The sequence below is a fragment of the Microplitis demolitor genome, chromosome 2 (assembly GCF_026212275.2).
Source record: "Microplitis demolitor isolate Queensland-Clemson2020A chromosome 2, iyMicDemo2.1a, whole genome shotgun sequence".
NCBI classification, from domain to species: Eukaryota; Metazoa; Arthropoda; class Insecta; order Hymenoptera; family Braconidae; genus Microplitis; species Microplitis demolitor.
In genome coordinates, this window is record NC_068546.1 from 21,322,308 (window position 1) to 21,342,370 (window position 20,063).

Here is a 20,063-nt window from a genome sequence, read left to right on the forward strand (position 1 = left end):
AAGTTTATGGGAAATATTAAATCATACAATTGCAAATAAAAATACATAAATTTTTTATTACAATTGTAATGATTTAGAAAAAAAAAGAACAGCTTAAAGACCTACATAAATCTTTTTTTTTTCTTTTATTAAAGAAAAAAAAAGAGATAAAAGTAATATTTTCTATCGAATTTTCCATCATCGAATCGTGTCATATCATTTATGATGAAGTAGTAGGGTTTCAACTCCTCCTGTCGAATCTCCAGGACTCTCTCGTGATCCAATATGGCACAGGGGAATAAAACTCGACTCGTGGGATATACTACCAACCATCTTACAACCCAGAGGGGGTATATCGTCGCCGTCTTTGCTAGTTTCTGATATCGAGATTGGTTCTCGACGTAAAAGGTATCCGAAAGATGTCAAATTCGATTTTGTTGAGATGGCAATTCTTGGTTGCTTACCTGATACACTACTGTATTCATTTTTGCTTCACCAAGAAATATGTTTCAAATGAATATAAAAAAACAAATAACAGCTTTCTACTTTTTTTTTTTTTTTTTTTTTTTTTTTTTCAATAAAATAGGAAAGAAAATTTCATTTGAATCCATTTAATTAAAATTGGAAATTCATAGAAAATTTTATGAGTCAAATAATAGAGAAATTTAAACAGTCATATTTGTATACATATGAAATACAAATATGATATAGACAAATATATGTATTTTCATGTGAAATAATATTTGCTGATGTATTTTGAAATTTAATTTAAAAACTGAATTATAATAAAATTTAATTGAATATTAATCTAATTAGATATTTGTTGTAAATTCCAAAAGTAGATAAACAAAAATTAAAAGGATCGAAAATATTTTTGCCAAATAATGACCGCATTTTTTGTTGATGCGTACATAAATAATTAGAGGAAAATAAAAAGTTTTTAAATTTTAATGAGAACTCATTGTCGAATATTAACGAGATCTCATTAGTGAAACTAATTAATGAACGAAAAAATTCAGGATATCAATGTCAGAATTCAATAGCAAGTATATAAAATTTCTGACATAATGAATATGAAATTAAATTCAAACGATATGGGGTATGATTATTATATCATTAATAATTAGGGGGTGGGGGATCTCTACAAATTTTCTTTTAAATTTTACATTGAGGCAACAGCGATATGGGAGCGATTTGGGCCACCCGAAATTATTGAAAAAGAATTTATCTAATATAAGTTTTACGAATTTTCATTAAAAATAAATTTGACATTAATAAAATTGAATCAAGCAACAGATTTGTAACTGATAAAATAAATTTTTCAATGCAATTTTATGTCAGGAATATTTTAGTCATGGAATGAAAAAAATAAAATGAAATTTTAAAAAATTTAATTATTTTTTTTAGAAGGCTTATTTTTATAGACCAATAAAAGAAAATTTTCTAAAAGCAATTAATCTATATTTTTCAAAAGGCCCCATTTTGCCGCGCATTTTTTTTTCTGACCTACAGAGTAAAGGTACCATTTTTGGTCAATCTTTGAAACTTAAAAATTTATATATATTAATTTGTAAAAGACGTAATACCCAAATAATTTTCAAAATCTGTTAAAAAAGACTTTTGTCCCCCTATCAAAATGGAAATTTAATTTTACACTTTTCCATTAATTAAAATAAAGTATTAAATGTTCAAAAATAAACAGTGGCCAAAAATGCTACTTCAACACTATCGATTTAAAATTATTATTTAGTGACGAAAAAAAAAAACAGCTACTCTCTTAAAATAAATAAGTGAAATAAGTGAATATTCGTTGATTCTGAGTGCCAACCGAACCACTTTTTGAAATTGTTGGTACCCCGGGTCAAAAATAAAACTTGGTCGTCTCAAATCGTGACTAAGGAAGACCAGTCAAGTCGAACTCACGCAAATTCGGTCTTACTTAGTCACGATTTAAGACGACCAAGTTTTATTTTTGACCAGAGTCGGTTGGCACTTAAAATTAGTGAAAATTCATTCATGTTTACTAATTCATGTTCAAAAAGTAGAGGAAAAAACACACTAGTGATATATTTTACCTAGACGGTCCATTTTGCCCGACCCTCTTCTATATCTGATCAAATTTAACAAAAATATGGAACAATAATCGCAAAAATAAATTTAATATCAGTAAAAATAACTCAAGTAATTGAATTGAAATCGAAAACTTAAAATAGATAACGTTCCAAGGATTTAATGTAATTAAAACATAATGAGATTAAAATTAGAATGTGCATTCGGTCTTTGCAAACTCTATAGTCGGTCAGTTGGGATAAAAATATTACTTGAATAATTAATTAATAATTCATTAACATTATTTTTAAATTTCTACAGACGATAAAATGTATGATAAAATAAATAAAAAATTTTAATCTTCGATGAAATTACCAGGATTTAAAGTTCATTAATTCATAATAAAAATGAGTAAAAATTCTACTATAGATAAAAAAAAAATTTCTGAACTTGTAAAAAATTTTCACGTTAATGAATGAATAAACAAAAGAAAAATAAAAACAGTGGAGTATAGAATGAAAACAGTGAGGTCTTTGTAACTATTGAATTGACCAAAGACAGAGAAATTAGCCACAACTGAAAAAGAAATTCCCTTTGCAAACAGACAACAAGCTCACAGACAAACAAACGTCCATCGAAACCAGTCATCAAGAGCCTGTGGAACAAACCGATAACCCCGAAGATGACCTCGTCATTATCGCCGACCGCGTTTACTCTTTAGTTGTGTGCCTTCAGCCGACCGCTCATCGGTGGAAAAAAAATAAAATAAAAAAAATTAAGTACGGAGGTGGAGCTACTGCTGCTACGAATGACGGAGAAAAATGGAAAAAGCTTTTAGAAGCACGAGTATCTTGAAGCTTCTAGAAACTATCCAACTTATTTTCCAACTTTTTTTTTTTTTTTTTTTCATTTTAAAGAAAGCTGTACTTTAACCAGTTGAAATAAAACGACTATATCAGTACTCTGCTGCAAGATTGAGAAGACGATCGATGACAATATCAAAATTTTTCACCCGCATTAAGATAATAATAATAATCTTAAGCTGCGATTCTGAACTCGTTAAATTTCAGCACGAGTATAAGAAGAAATTTTTATGTACGTGATTAGACTTATCCAAGATTTGATAGAATCAGCGGAAGCTTTTAGTTTCAAGGGATGATGAAGATTTAATTTAAAGGGATTAAAATTTAAAAAATTAATATTTGAAATTATGAAAGGTCGAGCCGGTAACCAGGACACCTGATAAGGCAGCTGCAAGACACATCAAGACATGGAAGGAGAAACGAGAGTGAGATTGCGCGAATTTTCTGGCCGACCGAAGGTCAGGGTCGTGACCCAGTCGGTACAGAAGAATTTTGTCATATAATTCACTTTCGGTTTCGATTATTGATTTAATTATTTTTTTAGTTTTTATTATTTTTTTTTTTTAATTATGTTAATAAATATTTAATTGATGATAATTTTTATAAAAATATTGTCATTGATAATTTGATAAATTAAATAATGGAAATTTGTAAATTAGTTTTATGAAAGTACGATGGAAGCTTTGTAGGTTGTCATGATGGCGTCGGTTGCGCCAGACCGCGTTGGTCCGGGTGCTCCCGGATGACTTAAAGAGAAGCTGCGACTACGCGCCGATCGATACTCACCCTCGGTTTTATACATCTATGTATACATATATGTATATGTGTATGTATATGTATGGCATAGTGGCAAATACATACAGCCACCCCTATCCGAAAGCTCTTTACTCGAATAAAAAAAAAAAAAATATCTAAAAACTAGCATACTCTGGTGTATAGACTCAATTGACGATCATTGAGTACAAGTGAGAAACGACAGCAATAAGATATTTCATACTTAATTAATGTAGATTGTAATATAAAGAAAATGACGTAAAATAAAACTCAAATGCGTCGTTAGTTTGAACTTTTTTTTCGTTGGCAAACAGTTTCTACCCTCAGCGAATTTGAACACGTATTTTACCCAGAATATTATTTTAAACTAAAGTTCAAAGAATGTCCAAAATATATGAGGATTTAGAACTCCAAATTTCGTTATTTGAACTTTGAACTCAAAATATCTTCTTAAATATTGATTTTTTTGAAAAAATGCAAGATATCTTTTCGATTTAAAATTTGAAGCTCTACAAAAAAGGTCTTATGCAATTTTGTAAAAAATTTAATATTTACAGAGATATTTGCTTAAAATCAATGACTTTTTTTTGGATATTTCAAATTATCTATGGAAATTTTGAGACTTTGTTTAGTCAAATAAATATTAGTTGCGTAGTCAATGAGTACAAGTGACAACATCAGAAATAAGATATTACATTCTAAATTAATGTAGATTGTAACATAAAGAAAATGCCGTAAAATAAAATTCAAATGCGTCGTTAAAGTTTGAACTTTTTTTTGTTGGCAGTTTCAACCCTCACTGAATTTGAACACCTATTAAATCTTCCTAATATTATTTTAAACCTTAAAAGTCACATAAAGTTCAAAATATCAGCAATTTTGAACTCCAAATTTCATTATTTAATTCATTGAATTTGAAACTCAAAATATCTCACTAACTATTGATTTTTTTGAAAAAGTACAAGATATCTTTTCGATTCAAAATTTGAAGCTCTACAAAAAAAGTGTTATTCAATTTTTTGAAAAACTCAATATTTACAGAGATATTTGCTAAAAACCAATCATACTTTTTTTAGATCTAAATTATCTATGGAAATTTTTGAACATTATTCTCTCAAATAAATATTCTTGTTGTAACGTTCAATTATTTTATCAATTTCATGTTGAAATACATTTATACTTTAATGATTAGCCACAAAAATTAGTGTAAGATATTTAAAACTAACAAATTAAACGATTTTTACATAAAAAGTCACTTTTTCAATATTTTTGTCATAAATATTTTTTCAAACTCAAAATTAAAATTTATCAAAAATCACTAATAGCTTTTCTAGAAAGTTTTGAACAAAATAAACTCTACAAAATTCAAATAATTGTAATCAAAGTTAATAAAATTAAATATTAAAATTTATGAAAAATTAATAATTTAAACGTAAAGTAAAATTGAATCGTAGATGAATAATTAAGATAATTATCCTGAAAAACTTTTAAACGACATAATGTACTCAGCCGTTAATTGTTTAAATGACAAAATAATTGACCGTAGGATAATAATAAAAATGATAATACACGTAAATTAAAATGTTGCGAAAGTGAACTAGAATTATAATAAACTAAATAAAAATAATATATGAGTTTATATAAGAGAATATATATAACTCGTGTCAAAGTGAAGAAGAGAGTAAATGTGGGAAAAAATAAAGCACATAAAAGATATAAATAAATAAATTAAAAAAAAGGCGACGCGACGTCTCTCGTGAATCACCGAGTAGAGAGAGCGATGACGAAGGGTTTACGCTCGATGGGGACGATGTAACGGGATCCCTAGTGCAATAGGGTAGTATTCTGCAGCCGATTCACACAGATATATAAAATACATACCAAGCAGCTTGTAAAGAAACGCATTTTTCTTGAATAACTAAGAGTGAAACCGAGGGAGAAAAATAACTGCGTCAGTTACTCCTTCTGGATATCACATATGTTCCATATATACACATATACACACACACCATACATATTTATATTCTGTACGGTACTTGTGAAATATATTAACATTCATTTAATCTAAAAAATGTGTTGATTTAACTTGGAAATTAAGAAAAAAAAATATTCACTAATGAGAAGAAATTTTTTGTTAATTAATTTAAATTATTAGAGTAAGAAAATAAAATATATGTGTGTGTGTATGTACTTTCGAATAATGCAGCAAAAGTAAAATGCAAAATTTTATGAATGTATGAATGAATGGTGATTTTAATAAATGAAAACCGTCGTAACTTTGCGAAATTTTAGACTGGAGCAGTGCCAAATATTGTAGACAGTAAAGAAAGAAAAAAAAATTTTTTTACGTGATCAATAATAAAGCTTTTAGAATTACATTTAAATTGTCACTAATTATGACTGATCATAATTTTAATGTGTTTAATTAATTAATTAAAATAAAAAGAAATTGTAGAATAAATTTAAAGATACACAGTTAGAAATTTGGTGTATTTGTTAAAAAATTATTTGGTTAAATTTTTTGTGGTGATTTTTAACACAGAAATCTGTTAATTCAACACAAACCGTTTGTGTTATTTTACTTTAACTGATTTTTTATGTTGAATGATTAGAAAATCTGTAATGTAACACACTTATTGTGTTATTCGAAAATTAACACAAAATTTGTGGTGTTTAGCTAAACACTCCCGAGCGTTTTTTCATTACTATAACCAAGCAAAGCATTGTAGCAGCATTGTCTGCAAGGAAACTTGGATTATAATTGATTTACAACTAAATATAATCATAGATAACTTTAATATTTTTATCATCAGGTTCAATGATTTTTTAATTCTCATTTTACGGGAGGATAATTAATAGCTTCGTTTTTTACAAAAATCACTGAAAATCTAACTAATTGTTTGGTAAATTGACATCAGTTGTACTAAGGGTAGATCAGTATACTTGAGTTGATTAGATTGTGTGCTTATATTTATTTGTTAATTTTGACACAAGTCTGTTAAATTTACACAAATTTTCAGTCAAAATAACAGATTTTGTGTTCAATTATTTAACATAAATTTGTGTTAAAGATCAACACAAACTTCATGTGTTGAATTAACACTAAAATTTGTGATGACCATTTGCAACACGATTTGTGTTTAATTTAACACTAAATTTCTAACTGTGTAATAATGAAAAAAAAGTATCAAAGTAAAATGATATGTGACAGTGATTAAAATTTTGTTTTGATTACCAAATATTGCGTGGAGAATTGAAAAATTAAATCGAATAGAGTTTCCAAATAGTTGATAATTGCGTGGTCAGGTCGTTTTCATTCGCGGAAGTCTGTCGTGCAATTGAAGCGCGTAATAAATTGGCGGGTACCAGAACGACCAAGTTAATCGATTTGTGATTCAATTTTTTTTTAAATTTATTTTTATTTTATTTCTCAAACAACCTTAATGAATTGGAGTTCTACTAACATTACAAGTACGGGTATAAATAAAAACCCAAAGTATAAAGTAGTTAATAAAGTAGGATAAAAAAAAAAAAAAAACACAAAAAAAAAAAAAAATTAAAGTAAAAGGACGATAAAAATAAAGAGACAAAAATGACCCCCACATGCTCAATTGACTATTATTGTCGGGTCTGTGTTTCAACGATGAAACAGCTGTTAGTATTCCCTCTCTACTGTAATACCACTTCCTTTCATTTACTCAACTACATATATGATATATCCAAAGACTAAAAGACAGTCAGCAAAACGTATACCGGTTAATTTTATTTGTTAATACAACAATTTAATATTTATCTAACACTTGTCATCACTATTTGTTTTTTTCTAATTTTATCTATACAAATTTAACTACCGCCTGATAATTTATGACGATCACCGAATTTACGTCATTAATTTAAGTAATAAATATCTAATTATTTGTGAAATTATTAAGGAATTTTTTGAGTCAATTTCAGGATCGCAAAATTGAAATTTAGTAATGAAATTTTTTTTTATTGTTTTTAAGTGACAAATTATATTTAAATGGTTAATAAAAAAACTGTTAATAAACACAAAGCAATTAATTAAAATGAAATTTATAGTAATAGTGAACATTTGAATTGAATTGAATGAAAAAAAAAATACTGAAGTGTAAAAATATTACAGACAGTTGTTAATACGAGACGAAAGATTTTTACGAGTCATAAATAATTTTATGTATTGCACTAGTGTATTACAGTAGAAGTAGTAGTAATAGTAGTAGTAGTCGTAGTAGTAGTAGTAGTAGTAGTAGTGGTGGTAAAAGTATAGAATGGTCTTAGTATATGGCATTATAACCTGGAGAAACTGAAAAGTTTTCCGGAGATTTTAGTTTATCGGCTTTCTCTAATGCAGAACCGACCCAAGACCTAAGACCCAAGACTTGGAGAAAGACACTGGTGTATTGTACTGTACATACTCTACTACAAAGTACCATGTCTTCTTCCGGGTCGTCAATTATTTACGCATGCAACGACAACGAATCCCCTGGCGTGACCTCGAGTTGTGCGAACAAAGACAACTAACACACGTGGTGGTGAAAAGTTATCGAATGAAAATCCAGTTATATAAATAAAATATATATATAGACACTACTGTTATATAATATTCATTAGAAAAATTGTAAATAATGAAAAGTGCCGGGCATGCCCAGAATGCAAGAAATATTTCTCATTTACTCATTTTTGGGTAATTACTTAAATTTCATTCAAAATGGAGCCAAATCGATCGATTATTTCAAAAGTTGTAGGAAATTTTTCGAATTTCAAAGTGTTTTATTTATTTATTTTCAAATATTCGAGATCAATTGGTTAGAAGAAATCGATATTAAACACAAGGTGTGTAGTGAAAATTAAAGAAAATTTTACGAACCTCAAGATGCATTTTAATAAATTAAACTGTCGCTTTTGGTTCAAACTTTATTTGAGGACAAAGCAAAAAATTCTATTTCTATGAAAATTGAAAATAATTTCAAACGTCCATATCTTCTAAACTATTCGATCGATTTTCTTAATCTTCAAACTTGATCAAGATAATTTTCCATAGAACAAGTGTTTGAAGTTGCATAAAGATCTGATAAAAATTGTAGCCAGCATTCATTGACATAACGTGTTCTATATATAAACTTTTGAACTGTCATTTTTTTAAATTTCGCGGCAAAATAAAACATGTTACAGTAAAATTATTTGACAACTGCAGAATGACCCTCATGAAAAAAAATTATAAAAAAATATATGTTAAAATATATAAAAAGTATGATTTTAATAGCAAACTTATATATTTTATATATTTTAAATATCTTAGAATATATAACAAATACATGCGGAAAATATAAAAAAAAATATATATATATATGTTTAATATATTGTCATACATGTATTTTTGATATATTCTGATATTTAAATTACATTTAAAATATATAAAATATATACGGAAATCGGTCAAAAGTTTGCTTTTAAAAATGTTTTTTTTTAGAAATCATTTTCGTGAGTGGGGGAGACTAAGCAACAGCTATAATTTAAAAAAACGCGCGAAAAAATTTTTGTTTGAAAAATGAATTCTTTTACTCCCTTTACTATTCATTAATATTTTTTTATAAAAATTCAGTTGGTATGATACTGGAATTTTAATAGCAATAATAATAATAAATTAGACTTGATCGGAACCAATTTGAGCACCACGGAATGGGGACATGCACTAACTCCCTTTCTCCTGTATCCGTTTCTTTTTCACAAACTCTACTCTACTCTCTTTATTTATTTTTATCTTTTATTAATTTTCTATCCTTATCCAACCCAACAGCTTTAGAAGTAAAGAAAAAAAGTAAAATACGGTGGCTTCATTGTGTGCGAAATTCAATCCTGCAGTCTACCATCTACCTGGGTTTTAAAAGAGAATAAGTTGAAGAACGATACAAATCAAAAGAGGGATAAGAACCCAGTCTGCTGTACTCTATTCGCCGAATAGTAATGGTCTAGTGTCTACTCTACGACACATAATACTAATACTAATAATAATAATAATAATAAATCCTATATATTATATGTTGTGTAGATTTAAAGGACAAGAGATTTAACGTCTAAGACCATCGACAATTGGATGTCGAAAATTATTTTTCATACCTGAAAAATCAACACAAGGTCTTCCCTTTCTCAAACTATTATTCTCAGGTTCCTATGTAATTTTAAAATATTTAATTTCAGATCTTATATACAACTGACCTTGATTTTTCTTTAATTTTATACTTCCGGATGAATCGAAGTTTATTTTTATGGCTTACTATTTAAATTATCCGAGGTCTAATAATTTTTGAATTTTTTTTTTAAACGATAAATTTAAAAAAAAAATATTTTAAAAAATTGCACCTATAGTTTTTAAAATTTTCTACATGTGCATATTTTTCTTTTTTTAAAATTAATTTTAAACAAACGTTCTTTTAAATATTACCTGTCAATGTACTGAAGTTAGCCAACGTCTAATAATTTTTGAATTTTTTTTTTAAAAACAATAACTTAAAAAAAAAATATTTGAAAAAATTGCACCTGTAGTTTTTCAAATTTCCTACATGTGCATATTTATAGTTTTTTTTTTTTGTAATTTATGTATTGAAAAAAAAACCCTCAAATTTATAATTGTCATCTAACTTCAGGATCACTATTTATTAAATAAATTATGATGCTTTCTAGCTGACATCCAACATTTTTGACCTTTTTAATTAAAAACTAAATTGTCAAAACTTAAAAAAAAAAAATACAATAAAATTTTCAAAATTCTTCAATGAATTTTAAAAATTTTTCCTTCCACTATTTTTTTAATTTTCCAAAAACCATAAAAATATTTAACATCTGCTCGACAAATTTAAACCGAATAAATGAGAAATACAAAATGTAAAAGAGATAGAATGGAGGCAAGTATCGAACGTCTAGTCGACGCGAGGGAATGAAACATAACCTCAACTGTCCTAACTATCTGGCATTTAATTCATTTACTTCGTTTCGAAAAAATTCCATGCCCAGTAATAATAAAAAAAAAAAAATTACTGACAGATCGATGTATAAAAACACAAATAAAGTTAATATAAAATAGAGCAATACGACTGATCACTAACATTTAAAAGTTATAAATAAAATGTATAAATATATAAAATCAATGTTACGTACAATGATAATAATAACAACAACTACAGCATGTAAAAGTAAAATTCAAATGCAACTCGTATTCGCTTCAACAGTCGCTTTGTTTTGCGTTCTATTTTTACGGTCTACCAAACCGCCGTCGTTGGGATAAATACCATCCACTTCTCTTCTCATCTCATCTCCACACACACACACTTAGTTCCAAGAAAACTACCAAGTGAGATCCATAATAAAAAAATAAATAAATAAAACCCAGTTACGATAAATAAAAATTCAAATTTTTTCGTACGCGGTTTAAATAAAAAATCATCTTCGACATGATCTTATCTCGTAATCGCACATTAATTAAATTCAAATTTAAATTTAAATATAAATAAATAACTTACAGGATAGTACATCCCTTGGGGTGGAAGGAAAAACGCCCCGGAGCCCCACAGTTTGAGGCCGTTTTGCTCCACTGTTGTTAAAAAAAAAACTGATCCAAGTTTCCTCGTCTCTCCCTCACTACGGCCTCCACGTTATCCACTAATTTATTCACTTGGCTTTTACTTAATTTTTAAATATTATTTTATCTCACAACACGATTCAAATGTAACTCAAAAACAATTTTAAATTTTAAAGAAAAAAAATTAAATAATAAAAAAAAAACACAAGTAGAAATTTAAAAAAAAAAAAAAAAGAAAAAAAACTCAAGGACAATAAATTCGAATAGCGCACGCTGCACGCGGTTTACAAGTACGACCGTCTGTTTTGTCTTTGTTTGCGCGCGCACTGTCTCTCAGCCTCTAGCTCCCTTTTATTATTAATATAGATATATTAATATATCATATATTGTATAGATATATATCTTCTTAAATAAATTATCACCGTTTATACAATTTATTAAATTCACTGTGCACGTAAATATCAAAAGGGACAACGAAATAAAAAAAAAACTTAGTGATTATTTATCACAAACGCACTTTGTTTTAAATTTAAATATTACTATTATTATTTAAATATTTAAATAGTAATAATTAATGTATTTTTTTATGTCTTGTGTATTTGTTTAATATAATAAATTATATTATAACACGCGCGATCTATTACCGTGCGTGAGTTGGTTGCGACTGGTGCTGATGCTTTTATTTCACGCCGGCGACGGCGCGGCGGACGAACGCGCACCGGCACTGCGCAGCCAGCGCCACATACCGGTCATTTTAACTAACTGGAATCCATTATGTATGTAGGTGTGAGTTTAAGTGTGGGTGTGGGTGCTCTAAAGAGGTGTGGGTTAGTGGATGTGTGGATGAGAATGAGAAGTACGTACACAAGGCATAGAATAATGGAAATAAAGGAAAAAGAGTGAGTGAGATTAAGGCATGAATTTACTACTGTTTTTGGTCTTTGTCTCACTTGTGTATAAATTTGTATATGTATGGATGTATAACTGAAATTATTATTATATTATAGAGTATACAGTTGCTTGTGTTGCGCGTACATTGAGCGAGAACATTAATTATACGATGTTTATTAATATTAATATTCATATGATTAAAGACTTTAATTTAACGGATGTTTTTAAATATCAAATGAAAAAAAATTAATGGAGTTAGAAGGCTATTAGAAATTCTCGGATTTATTTTCAAACAAATTACGAAAAAAAAAAATAAATTAAAAAATGCACATGTAGAGAATTTAAAAAACTATAGGTGTATTTTTTTAAAAATACGTTTTTTTTAATTTATCGTTTTTAAAAAAATCCAAAAATTACCGACTGACTTCAGTATTGTGAATAATTATCCTGAAGTTAGAAAACTATTAGAAATTTTAGGATTTATTTTTTAATAAATCGATTACAAAAAAAAAAAAACTAAAAAAATACACATGTAGAGAATTTAAAAAACCATAAGTGTAATTTTTGGAAATACTTTTTTTTTTTAAATTTATCGTTTTTAAAAAAATCCAAAAGTTATTCGGCTAACTTCAGTGTCATGAAAAAATGAATGAAGTTAGAAGACTGTTAGGAATTTTTGGATTCTTTTTTTAATAAATTGATTACAGAAAAAAAATGAACTGAAAAAATGTACATATAGAGAATTTAAAAAACTATAGGTGTAATTTATTCAAATATTATTTTTTTTTAATTTGTCGTTTTTAAAAAAAAAAATTTCTAGAAAAAAAAATTTCTGATGCAAGAAATCCTTTTTTTTCTATGCAGAGAGAAGTAAAATTATTACTGTTTACTGCTTATTATTTTAAAACTTCCCGCGAAAAATTTTAATTTTTGTGAAAATTGTTTTCAGTTCGATTTTTTAAAATTAAATTTTCGTAAGGTCTAGAAGTTCTGAGATAACGGAAGGTATTCTAAATATTTGCAAGATGATGTCTGGGTATGTAAGGTGTGCATGTGAGTAAGTGAATATTCTATTGAGATATCAGATTCACTGCATTCAAAAGGTTTTATTAAAACGGGTGTTAACTTAAGTTGCATAGATCAAGTATATTTTGGAGTTTGAAAATAAAATTTCATGAAAATTTTTTTTTAGAGTTTTGGAAACTGTTCTCAAAAGCTGATGAACTTCAAAGGTTTGAAGTGTAAAATAACATTGAACATCGAATTACTTGAGGAATATCGAAGACGGAAATTTAAAAAATTAAAATTTTCTTAAGTAATTAGTATAAGAAAGTTCACGAGTAAAGTAGACATAAAAGGACGAATTTTTATCATGTATAAAAAAAATAAATATTTTGAAAAATTGCACTTATAGTTTTTTTAATTTTCTACATGTGCATATTTTTATTTTTTTATTTTTTTTTGCAATTGATGAGTTAAAAAAATTCGAAAATTGTTAATTTCAGTCATAAAAATTCGTACATTTTTTATGTTCATTTTTTTCCGCGCACGTGTCAAAATGTTTCAGAAATCATGTCAGATCTTAGTCTTTAAAGTGTTTTGATCGCTGCAAGAATCATTTCAATTGATTTATTAGTTCTATTAAAGCCTAGTGTTTAAATCCAGTTTGAAACTCATTTAACTTTTCATCTAAACAACTTTGTTTTACTGTGATCTGAATCTGCTAGTTTTATCAGGAAGAATCTTTAACAAAAATTTTAGAATTACTTATTTGTTGATTGATTTTAATTTCATAAACTTCATTTGTAATAAAAAATGGAGGGCTTTCGACTAAAAAAACTTTTTGTAAATTTTTTTTTTTGTCAATCGCTTATTTGATTTGCAGCTGATAAAAAACAAAAGAAAAGTTATTTCAAGTTTTCAGTTTTTGAATAATGCAGTTACGAGGTTTTAGGAGTAGGGAAAATCAGTCGCAGCATCGCTTTGAGACTTGAGTTTTTTAGTTTCGAACTCACATAACTCACTGAGAAATTTAAATTTTATAATAAATTTATCTTTTATTATTCAATCTATCGAGTCAAATAACTTATTGAAAAAAAAAAAAAAGTACCAAAAAAACATAAACCAAATCTCTGAAGCCAATATAAAATTTTTTCCGAGTCAAAATAATTAAAATTCCATTGCATATTTACTTTGTTCTTTTACGATTATTAAATTTGTCTTAAAATTTTTGAAGTAACAAGCATTACTCTCAACACATTTAACGCCAAGTACTCCATGTGTCTATTTATACCCAGAACATGTACGTACTTAAAATCTTCAAGTAAAAAAAAATTTTTTTCATTTATAAAATTTTAGTTTATATTTTGTAATACTGAAGTTAGCCGACATCTAGTATTTTTTGTTTTTTTTTTTTTCAAACGGTAAATTATGAAAAAAAAAATATTTAAAAAAAATGCACCTGTAGAGTTTTTAATTTTCTACATGTGCATATTTTTAGTTTTTTTTTTTTTTTTTTTTGTAATTGATTGAAAAAAAAACCCAAAAATTTGTAATTAGCTGCCAACTTCAGGATGATCAAGGTAGCAGACAGTTAACAATTTTCGAATTTTTGTTTTAACGACTTAATTTAAAAAAAAAATAAAAATAAAAATATGCACATGTAGAAAATTTGATAAACTATAAGTGCAATTTTTCCAAATATTTTTTTTTTAATAATTTATTGTTTAAAAAAAAATCAAAAAATTACTAGACGTCGGATAACTTCAGTATCACAAGATAGCCACGTCTAATAATTTTCAAAATTTATTCCAAACGATAAATTACAAAAAAAAAAAATATTTAAAAAAATTGCACTTATAGTTTTTTAAATTTTCTACATGTGCATATTTTTAGATTTTTTTTTTTCGCAATTTATTTGCTAAAAAAAAAATCCAAAAATTTAGAATTGTCTGTTAGCTTCAGAATAATTTAATTTTTCATATTTTTATTTGATGAAAAACATCAGGTGCTAAAAATAAATGATGGTGTAAGATGTTTTAAATAAAAGATGTATAAATGCATTTAAACAATTTGCTTGTCAATTTGAATTTCAGTGGAGGCGATTGACCTATTTTAAAACCGACGGTTGCGGCTATGAGTATCGACCTAATGTCCCGCAGGACTGAGTCATTCACTCCTCAGAGAGACAAAGTAGTATAACAGATGAAACTCTGCGGAATTATATATTTCAACCCTCGAGGCTTTTCCCATTTGCTGTGTGTACCACTCTCTATATTCATCCCACATAAGTATATATATTATTATACAGTCTATTTGTACTGACTGGTAAGTAATTCACTCGTGTGTGAGCGAATGAGTGTGCTGTTATCCAAAGTAGTGGAACGCATGTGAAACCTATTCTCAACTACGTCACACGTTTTATTTAAATTTTCTTCATTTTCTGCCACTTTGTTGCTACTTTATTCATTTATTTCTGAATTTTTTTTACTAAAACTTATATAATAACGATGCTGAGCTTCACGGTTATGCTTTTACCTATTGCACCTTCCAACTCCCTTCCTAACGTTAATAAAATTCTCCGATGCTCAGACTCCGCAATAACCTCATATTAAAATTTATATATCACACGAATATATGAACGAGAGATGAAATAAAATCTGTCAATATTTTTTTTATTTTTTTCATAAAATTTACGAGTGAGAACGAAAAAAAAAAAAAAATAATAATAATAATAATAATAATAATAAACAACTTTTTCTCTGTTTGCATTACGGATTTTTTTTTATTTATTTTTTTGACACTAGAGTGCATAGTTTTCCGATCTGTATGATGGCTTTGAATTGTGATCCCATAGAATTTTCAACCTGCGCAAAATAAAATGTCCGAGCTTCTCATTTTCGTATCAAACTGAATCAATTTAAACTTTTCAGTCTTTTTTTTTTTTTTAACTGTGAGAAAAAAGTTTCCCACTGTAATTTTATTGCGAAAATTTTTTTTTATCACGTAAATGTATCGTCGTTATTTTATCATTATTTTTTTTTTAAACTTCCCGCCATGAAAATTTAAAATTTTCAACTAAAGGCAAGTCATTGGTTTTGGTCCGATTTTCAAAAATCGATTTTTGTCTTACGATATCTTTGGAACAAATCAACCTATTTGAACATTTTTGGCGGCAATCGAAAGGGCGCATCAAGACTTAGAACTTGATACACTTTGAGGCAAATTGGGCCAGTAGTTTACGAGTTATACCAAAAATACGAATTCTAAAATTTAGTTTTTTTGGGTTTTTATCATATAACTCATAAACTACTGGCCCAATTTGCCTCAAAGTTTCAAGTTCTAAGTCTTGATGAGCCTTTTCAATTGCCGCCAAAAATGTTCAAATCGGTTGATTCGTTCCAAAGATATCGTAAGACAAAAATTAATTTTTTTCGGTTAAACAGCAAAATAAACATTTTTCGACTTCGAAAAGCTCAAAAATTTTCAAAGTATAACTTTTTTGAGCTTTCTGAGCTCGTAAACAACAGGAAGTTTTACATAGTCTACAGGGTTAAACATTTTTCAGATTTTTTAGTTGTTAGTAGTCAAAAAATAGCAAAGGATATAATTTTAATGATAAATTTTAGTAGAGTGTAAAGGGAAAACACGATTCTTCTAATGGATATTTCAGCTGACACGAAGCGTGGGATATATATTCGTTTATTTTTATTAAACGGATACTCTCGTATATCATATGTGCTGTAGAGTCAATGCGTGTATAAAACGTTTCTGTTCCCTGGGAATATGTTTGGCCCACAAAACTCCCAACGAATAAACGCAAACATGAGAGAGAAATTATCTTTCATTTTTTCTCTTTTCAATGTGCGTTGGAGAATTTTTGTCACAATAAAAAACTAGCGCAGATGTCTAATGAATCATGACAATTAAAAATAAATAAATAAATTCGATTGAAAACAATAAAAAAATTCAAATTTTAACAATCGACAAAATATTTGAATTTTAAAAAAATATTAAATCCATACATTTATTCGAGTTTTAACGTATTTAATTATTCATATGAATGCTTGGATTACTATTGTTTTTACAATATGATACTAAAAATTAAATAATGGATTTAATGTTTTTTTTATAAGCAAAATAATGTGTATGAATAAATTCAAAAATTTTTATTTTAAAATTGTAAATATCAGAGCAATTTATAAAATGTAAAATTTTTGTAAAAATTTAAAATAGCTGTCCCAGTTATTGATTTTATGGGAATTACCAACGAAATATTCTATCAATATATTTAATTTATTTAATCATGAATCGCTCACAAGCAATTTAATTTTTTAATGGTCACTTTGCTTCTGTATACATTTACTAAAAATATATAAGATTTTGTAGCATGAAAGTTATTATTATTTGAATTTTAACGTCGACGACCTTCTAAATATATTTGTAATATATAAACTTTAATTATATATAAAATAAGAGATCCAATACATATTCGACTGCTAGTGTATTTGTTAAGTTTTACTAAATATAGACATTCAAATACGTTAGTATATTAAGTGATTGGGTGCTAGATATTTTTACCTTTAAAATAAAATTTCCGATATTTTATTCCAAAACTTCAGAGACAGAATTAAATAAATACATTTATAGTTATTATTTATTCATAAATAAAAAAAAAGTCTGAAAAATGGTTGACACTGTGGGCGACCCAAAAATTTCCTGCTAATTTTTAAAACTATTATTGGCAATTAGTCAACTTTGAGGTCAAAAAACGATTGGACTGAAAAAATATAAATTTCTTTGAAAAAAAATTAATTGTTGTCCGATATTTTTTTAAAAAATCTACTGACGTCACGTTCTGCGACAATCAAAAATTTAAAAAAAAAGTTTAAAATTTTCATTTATTGTAAAACTTGAAAAATTCCTACCGATCAACTCGGAAATCTAATTTTAAGTCTTACTGAGACCTTTTGATTGCCGCCAATCGGTAGATTCATTCCAAAGATCAACAGACAAAAAAGTTTACACACACACACCACCGGATGTCTATCCGGAAATGGTCAAAATAGTTTATTAAGGCCTCAAAAGGCCAAGAACTGACAGAAACTAAATTTTCTAAAATCGGACCGAGTTTCAATAACTTCCCATTTTTTTAAAATTTTAAATTTTCATAGCGGGAAATTTAAAAAAAAATTAAATGGAGATCTTTAGTAAAGTATGATAATTAAAAACATATTAACATGACATCGTAAAAACTCTTTAGTAGAGCATTGAAACTGTTTAAATGAATGAGGAAAAAAAGGGTAAATAAATAAATAAAAAAAGTGATGAGGTCTCTCGAGTTGATTGAAAGAACCGCGAAAGAAATTCGCTGACGTCGATTGAAAGGCGAAGCGATTAGAGGGCGCGTCAATTAACGAGATATATCTCATCTCTTGCAAAAGCCTGATACTCTTCTTTTACTCATCATCCTCTTTGGGTTTTATGGATTTTTTTTTCATCCTTTTATTTTTGGTTTTGCTATTATAAAGAATCCAGAGTAACAGCTAACACGTGGCAATGGAAAATGAGAAGAGAGTTTGAAATGCACACGCCCACTACACCTACGAGCCACCTGCGAGGTTCATCCTCTCTCGGGGATGTTACTACACACTATTCTCTATATCTAGTCCTCACCCTCCTCACTTTACTGTCATCACTCTCTTCCTCACAAGCTCGTCACCATAGCAACCCCGTGGAATCGCAAGAGGGCTCGGCAAATAGAGCGTCATCACAATACTGTGCGTGCTTGCGACGCGTCTCTGTAATAGAGGAAAAAAAATTTTCGATTTCTCTGAATACCTCGAGGGTTCTTTCACATTATTCCTTATACTCTACTTCTTTCCTCTTTTTTTTTGTTTTTCTCTCCTATTGTTACACTATCCAACAACCAAAACTCTCATTATTATTCTAATTGTTATCCAGAATAATCAAAGTTTAATTATATTCAATCTACTATCATTAAGCTTTACATTTCAGTTTATCTACAAAAACCACCAGCATCATGCTCATAACTATTACTGTCTTTTAATCTAAAAACACTCTTCAGCGAGTTAAATTCTAGCCGTTGGTTAAATAATGTCTAATCGTAAAGAAGGTTTATATTTGATTTAATCAGGGTGTAAAAGGATGAGAAATGACACGGAAGAGTGAAGTGATGGAAGAGAAATTCAAGTTGGACAGAGGCCCAAGGGTTTCGTGCACAGTTTCAAGTGCATCCTCACTATGATTATTTTTAGAACCCTCAAGCGTTTCAAACTTTCAGAAGAGTAAAGACAAAATACAAGACGACGAAGAAGAAGAAGAAAAATAAGCAAAATAATAATAATAATAATAATAATAATAAAACGAATAGGACATTTCACGTCACATCTGCAATGCACATGCGCATTTACCCCGAGACGCCATTCAAGCTCCAACATTTCTCCCTACTTCCATTCCCATCCGAGATACTTTGTATTTATATATCTATATATATTTTTTCTTTTACCCTCTACTCTACTCTCTATATACTATTCTCGTTTCGCTTGCGCGACTTTGCCTTTTCTCTTACCGACACTATAAATGTTGCATGCCTGACCTGAAGTGTACATATATATACATATATACATACATATATATTTATAAAAATATTTTTATCAAAAATTTAGATGTCAAAAAAAAAGTGATGTCAAAGTACACTAAGGTATTAATTAAAAAAATATTCGAGGTTGAATGGATCGTTTACGTTGGAATAGATGTTGCAGTGATCATAGACCGAAATTACTCTATACATATATATGTGATGCGAATCTTTCCCTCACATTTGTGATTATGGTGTTGGTGTAGTCTGAGTATTGGGTCGTATATATATATATATATATATATATGTA

At 27.9% G+C, this 20,063-nt stretch overlaps 1 protein-coding gene across 2 annotated transcripts in view; it reads right to left on the reverse strand.

The window, feature by feature from the left end:
* Positions 1-20,063, reverse strand: part of LOC103579606 (RNA binding protein fox-1 homolog 2) — a 130,816-nt gene that overhangs the window by 103,972 nt on the left and 6,781 nt on the right. The window contains exon 1 of one of the 2 annotated variants that reach the window (XM_008561045.3): positions 11,204-11,904. The exons of the other annotated variant lie outside the window; for it this stretch is intronic. Within the exon in view, the coding sequence (XP_008559267.1) occupies positions 11,204-11,215 (12 nt within the window). The 5' untranslated portion in view covers positions 11,216-11,904. Of the gene's footprint in view, positions 1-11,203; positions 11,905-20,063 lie in introns of those variants that run through there. 2 annotated transcript variants of the gene reach the window in all.